The sequence below is a fragment of the Elephantulus edwardii genome, unplaced genomic scaffold, assembly GCF_000299155.1.
Source record: "Elephantulus edwardii isolate Elephantulus edwardi_28Jun2011 unplaced genomic scaffold, EleEdw1.0 scaffold00130, whole genome shotgun sequence".
In the NCBI taxonomy this organism is placed as follows: domain Eukaryota; kingdom Metazoa; phylum Chordata; class Mammalia; order Macroscelidea; family Macroscelididae; genus Elephantulus; species Elephantulus edwardii.
The window spans coordinates 7,918,218-7,924,967 of NW_006399880.1; the positions used below are offsets into that span (position 1 = coordinate 7,918,218).

At 39.6% G+C, this 6,750-nt stretch overlaps 1 protein-coding gene across 4 annotated transcripts in view; it reads left to right on the forward strand.

Moving 5' to 3' along the window:
- The window catches only part of JAKMIP2 (janus kinase and microtubule interacting protein 2), a 276,562-nt gene that overhangs the window by 176,657 nt on the left and 93,155 nt on the right, over positions 1 to 6,750 (forward strand). For 2 of the 4 annotated variants that reach the window (XM_006893727.1, XM_006893729.1), the window contains exon 1: positions 36 to 318. The exons of 1 other annotated variant lie outside the window; for it this stretch is intronic. In XM_006893727.1, coding sequence (XP_006893789.1) covers positions 190 to 318 — 129 coding nt within the window. In that variant the 5' untranslated portion in view covers positions 36 to 189. Of the gene's footprint in view, positions 1 to 35; positions 319 to 6,750 lie in introns of those variants that run through there. One more of the 4 variants, XM_006893728.1, reaches the window with a different exon arrangement.

Sequence of the window (6,750 nt, forward strand, 5' to 3'; positions counted from 1 at the left end):
TAATAATAATAATAATCATCTCTGTGTCTGCTTTTTCTCAGGGCTTCCAAGACAGCGGTTGAGGAGTCCTTACCAAGGAGCACTACGCAGTAGATGCTGACACATCACACTCAAGGATAAGAAACAGTAACATGGCAGCCCCTGTTTGAGAGGAATTACAAACTGACAGACTCCATTTAGAAAGGAACAATGTCCAAGAAAGGGCGAAACAAGGGCGAAAAGCCCGAGGCGCTCATTGTTGCCCTTCAAGCTGCCAACGAAGACCTCAGGACCAAGCTCACCGACATTCAGATTGAGCTGCATCAAGAGAAGTCCAAGGTGAGTGAGTACTAGCTGAGGCCGCAGCCTTACGAGTGACTCTGGCCATGTGCACATGCTGCCCACCGCCCCAACCAACTGCCAATTGCCAAAGAATCAGCAATCCTTTCACATTGAGATTGTGTAGTGCATGGCTGGAGGGCCCTGAGCACAGAACACAGGATGAAAATAGTCTCCTCATTAGGATGATCATCTGTCTCCAAAACAAAAACTACCACCTGATTTAGGAAGCCAGATAGCACAAAAATTGGGAGAGTATACCTACACAGTGCTTCCATCACCATTAAGCCTACAGATGCTTAATAAGCAAGCTTCTCAACCATCTGCTAGAAGTCACAAATAAACATCCTTATTCTGTTTTGACTACCATTTATTCTTTAATATCTCTATTAAATTTTAATGTGTATATCCTCCAAGATGGATTTTTCTTAGTGTGAAAACGAATCAGGCTAGTCTTTTGCCTGTCTCAGCTAAACCTTGCTCCTTATTATCTCCAGTACACAGATAATGAAGAACTTTTTTTCCCTCAATTTTAGTGAAGCCAAAGGAAACATGATGTGGTTTTAAAAAGAGAGAGGAGCAGAGAAAAAAAAATTATTTGAGAAACAAAAGAACTGAACATAATTCTTCCATCTCCCCCAGCATTGGGAGTGGGGGACTCTTTTTGTCCTGCTTTCTCTACCCCTTAAGCCCCATTGTGCATGAGAAAAACTTGAGGGAACTTGATAGAATGCATTCTCTAGGCCCACAACACAAGGGTTCTGGTGCACGTGTATAGGTGGGGAGGCCACAGGATCTGCACTTGTGGCAAGAGGGCCAGGGCATTCAGATCCAGCTGGTTCCCGACCATCACACCAAACAACACTCCATTCTTTACGTTTCCTCCCAGGTCTGACAGTTTCAGAATATATTCTAGATTTTAGTTTGTCCCTGAGGCAGTAGAGCATGGCAAAGGAGGCAGCCTCTTCTCATTGTTGTAGTGACTGGATGACAGACTGTATTCATGGCAAGGAGAGCTTCTGCCTGGGGACTGGTCACAGTAAATTGTTGCTGCTTTATGGGAGGTGAACTGAAGAGACTTCAAAGAAGCAGTGTTCTGAGGACTTCACTACTCTCAAATGTCTATACAGTTCAGGCTTTTAAAATTAGTTGCCTGCTTATCTAATGTCTGGCTATGTGTCTAATCCTCAAACCAGGCATGGCTTCCAACAAGAGCCTTCTCTGTTTCCTCTCCTTTACTGGCCACCCTGCCTTTCTCTCTCAGTTAAATATCATCCCAGCACAGGAGCTAACACCTGGCAGGCCTCACGACATGTCAGCAGCCTGCCTTAAAGAGCACAGGGAATTTAGAGGGCAAACAAGCCATAAAGAAGTTTTATTATAAATAACTATGGTCGCCTTTTCAAAGGACTAGGCTTCAGGAGAGAGAATATGGACAATGCCAATATATGAATTCATACTCTCACTTTTGCTCAGGGGCTAGGATGATATGATGACAATTCAGTGACTAGGGAATGGGTTAGTGGAAGAATGGAAACCTTTGGGGCTTTGGGGCACTTCTTATTTTCCCAGCAAGACAAATAATCCAGTTGACATTTACAGAATGTCTCTTGTGTAGAGAGCAGAGTCATAAGTGCTTTGCACTAATATAAATAGCTACAATTTATTGGATGTTTACTATCAGTCACCCACTTTAATAAGCGCATTTCATACTGACATAATCTCAGCTCTTTCAGTTTGCACTTGAGTGATGCTGGGCAGAACCATTTGTGTTTTCTTTTTCTTATTTTCAGATAGGAAAGCCATTGAAGTTGCTTTATTAAAGTGTATGCATGTGTCTGAGTGATTCGTGTGCGTCCACATATTAGTGTTTAATGTGCTTATCTTACGTTATCCTCATCAATAGCCTCTAAGATGGGCATTATGCTGTCCCAATTTTACATATGAAGAATCTGAGCCACAGTGAGGGAAAATAACTAATTCAGAAGTACACGCTGAATGGAATGAGTTAGTTCTTCAACTTCCTTTCCTCTTCACAGTAAACTTTTCTTCTTGATCTTAAAAAATGTGGGAGGAAATGCTGTACTGTCATTTTGACTTTTGATAATTTGATGTGTATTGAGTAGAATTGCACTCCATAAGTTGTTAATAGCCAGTATTTTTGGAATCAGAATATTGGGCATTTTTTCCAAGACAACTTGAAAGTAGGTAAACAAGCCAATATTTTAGTTTGCAGTCTGTTTAGTTAAGCATTTACACCATCTAGAGATTAAAGCACTTATTCACTCTATCCCACTTTTGCTTTCCAGTCACCAGTTATCAGTAATGCATCTTCTGCCCATCTTTTATTTTTACTTTATATTGGTTTACATACAAGCTCACAAAGTTCAGAGTCATTGTTTGGTTGTTGGTTTTTTTTATTTCCAGGTCTTTCCATTTCCTTTACCCATCCCTCCCACCACCCATCAAATTGTGTGACCCTATGATTAAGCTCTCTCCCCCGCCCCGCCCCGATCCTCATACTCATTCTACAATAATGGTCTTAAACAGTTTTTGCCTTTCTGAGACTGAGTCAATTTACTTTGCATAATGCTCTCTAGTACTACCCATGTTAGGTAGTAATTTACAAAATCATTGCTCTTGAATACTGCATAATATTCCATTGTGTGACTGTACCATAATTTCTCAATCCATTCCATTGTGTTTGGGCATTAGGGCTGTTTCCATGTTCTTACAATGGTGAATAACGCTGCTATGAACATTGGTGTACAGGTCTGTTTGTGCCTAAGTTCTCATGTTTTTAAGGGTATAGTCCAAGCAGTTGAATAACAGAGTCAAATGGAATTTCTACATTCAGCTTTTTGAGGAAGCACCAAAATGCCTCCTGGAAAGGGTGTATCATTTTACATTCCCACCAACAACGTAAAAGAGTTCCTATCTTGCCACATCCTCTCCAACATTAATTACTTACAGCCCTGCTAAATGCTGCCACTGTTACTGGGGTAAGATGTTATCTCATTGTGGTTTTTAATTTGCATCTCTTTTATTGCCCGTGATTTGGAACATTTCTTCATGTGTCTGTTGTCCATCCATATGTCCTCCTCTGTGAAAAGTCTTTCCATGTTGTTTGCACATTTTATAATTGGATTATTAGTCTTTTTCTTCTGGGGGCTTTGAATGATTCTGTAAACTATCATTATGAGACCCTTGTCTGAGATGGTATTGCCAAATATAAGTTCCCAGTCAATAGGTTTTCTTTTCACTCTGTTGGGAAAATTTTTTAATGAGCACAGAGATTTAATCTTTAGAAGGCCCCCTCATCAATTTTATCCTTTTCAGATTGTGCATTTCTGGCTGTATTTGGCAGTCCTGTTTTACCATGGACTAGGCCTTCTAAACTTGGTCCCGGTTTGGTCTTTTATGAGCTCTGTGGTTTTGTCCTTTATTCCAAGGTCTCTGATCCACCTTGAGTTGATTTTTGTATATGGATCCTGTTTCCATTTTCTGCAGGAGGAATTCTAGTTTTCCTGGCACCATTTGTTGAAGAGGTTATCATTTCCCCATTTGATAAGTTTTATTTTCTTGTCAAATATCAGTTGACCATTGATAGCTGGGTCCATTTCTGGGTTCTCAATTGTTCCACTGGTCTATGTGCCTGTCATTGTACCAGTACCATGCTGTTTAGTTGCTACTGCTGTGTAGTAGGTTTTGAGGTCAGAGAGTGCTATACCTCCCACTTCATTTTTGTTTTTTAGAAGTGCTTTGCTTATTTGGGGTCTCTGTCCACTCCAAATAAACTTGACAATTTTCCTTTCAGTCTTCTTGAAAAAAGAAATTTGGTATCTATCTTGATTTCATTGAACATGTAGATTGCTTTTGGTAAGAGTATCATTTTCACAATATTCATTCTTTCTCTCTCTACAAATAGGGAACATTTTTCATTTTTTAAGTCTTTTATTGTGTCTGCTCTGTAGTTTTCTTTGTATAGGTCTTTTGTGTTTCTATTTAGGTTCACTCCCAAGTATCTCAATTTGTGGTTGGCTATTGTAAATGGTATTGCTCTCTTGGTTTCCTTCTCTGAGTTCTCTTTGTTACTGTAGAGGAATTCCACAGAATTTTGGATATTGATGTTTCCTGCCACTCTACTAAATTAATCTACTTGCTCTAAAAAGGTTTTTTGTTGAGTCTTTGGGGTTTTCTGTGTACACTATCATATCATCTGCATATATCGATAGTTTAATCATCTCTTTGCCAATCTATTGTTGTTGTTAGTGTCATCAAGTCATAGACTACTCATAGTGACCCTATGAACAAAAGACCTGAACACTTGTATAACTTTTACTGTTTATCCAAGTTCATAGAGCTTCCAGAGGCAAGCTGTTTCGGAAGTGGATGCCACTTCTGCTTCCAAGCTTGTTTTAATCAGGGAGCTCCATCAAATGCTGTCCTCCATGGGTAATAATTATTACATTTGACACATCAGTGTCACAATGTTTAAAATCACAGCAACCACAAGTTACCTCTGTACAGCAAATGGAAAGAACAGTGCTATACCACTTATAAGAATGGTTGACCAAAATTAAAACCAAATACTTTTTTAAATAGGAGCAGGATACAATCAATTCACTCCCAATGACTAATAAACATTGCCCATTATGTCTCCCTGAAAACAAGATCAAACTTCTGTAGAACCAGGCTGCTCCAGATCCCTGCCCCACCTGGTAGCCAGCCCATCCCGTTGACCGAATGCCTTTTGCCAATCTGGATGCCTTTTGTTTCCTTCTCTTGTCATACTGCCCTAGCAAGTACTTCCAATACAATACTGAATAGAAGTGGTGACAGTGGGCATCCTTGCTTGTCCCTATTTGCAAAGAAAATGCTTTTAGTCTTTCTCTATTGAGAATGATATTAGCTCTTGGTTTTGCATATATGCTTTTCACTATGTTGAGGAAATTCTCTTGTATTCCAACTTTTCTGATTGTCTTAATCAGGAAGAGGTGTTAAGTTTTGTCAAATTTCTTTTCTGTACCAATTGCTAGGGTCATATGGTTCTTGTTATTTGTTTTGTTAATGTGGTGAATTACATTGATTGGTTTTCTTATGTTGAATCATTCTTGCATTCATGCTTGGACATGATGGGTTTTTTTTGTGGTGTCAACAATAGGGTTTATTAGGAAAGTGCGTAGGGGAGGCAAAGAATATATGACAATACAAATCCAGGATTTAGCCCAATAGTTCTAAGGCACAATTAGCTCTAAGGCCTCAATAAGTCCAGGGTCCAATTTCAGTTGAGCAGTCAAATAAAATCATCCAGCAGGGTTAGCCTCAGAGTAGTTATAACCAAGTCATCCAGCAAGGTTTATCTCAGAACAATTATAAGTCTGCTTCTCTTTCAAACGTCTGGCAAGGATAGCCAGACCTTTAACTGTGGCCAGCACAGATACAAGAAGCTTCAGGTTACACCTTACCACCATTTCTTCACAGGAATGCCAGTCCCTCCATTACCAGGGTTTCTCTCTCGCCAGAGTCCTGCTAGCACAAGTCTTTCTCATCTCAAGTCTTGCTGCCCAGTGTGGGAGGCACTTTTTCTTTTATCTTAGTTTCACAGCTGTTGATTTGCAAGATTTTCTATTAAGGTAGCTGGACACCAGAGGCAGCTACCAGTAATGGCTAAAAAAAGATTCTAACTTTAACACCACAGGAATATATTCTTCTGTCATGTTTGGTCATTTTCTGGCTCTCTGATACATAGGAAGTAATTTTGAAGACCATGGCCTGAATTAGGCATTCCTTAGTTTTTAGATGGACATTGCTGCTCTTCAGCACTTTTGAGAAGTCTCTAACAGAAGCTATCCCCAGAGCAATTTGTCTTTTGATTTCCTGACTGCTGGTGCCAAGAGTGTTGATTGTGGAGCCAATCAAGCTATAATTACTGTTTGTCTGTTTGTTTGGTTTTTGTTTGCTTTTTTTTTTTTAAATACAGGTTTATTTACAAAGTTCTAATACATTGTTTTACACACTGCATCTTTCCCATTACCTTCACCCCCTTGTTCACATTGTATGACCTTATGATAAAACCGCCCCCCCATCCTTACCCATCATCTTTCCCCCTCTTGGATATTCATACTCATTCTACAATAATGGTATTATACGATATTTGTCCTTATGGGACTGAGTTACTTCACTCAGCATAATGGACTCTAGATCCTCCCAAGTTAGATAGTAAGTTACAAAATAACTGCGCGCTGCATAGTATTCCATTGTGAATGTACCATAATTTCTCATCCATTTGATTGTCATCAGACACCTGGTCTATTTCTGTGTTCTTGCTATGATGAATAATGCTGCTTGGAACATTGGTGTATAAGCATCCATTTGTGCCTCAGTTCTTATTTTCTTGGGGTATATTCCAAACAGTGGAATAGCTGGGTC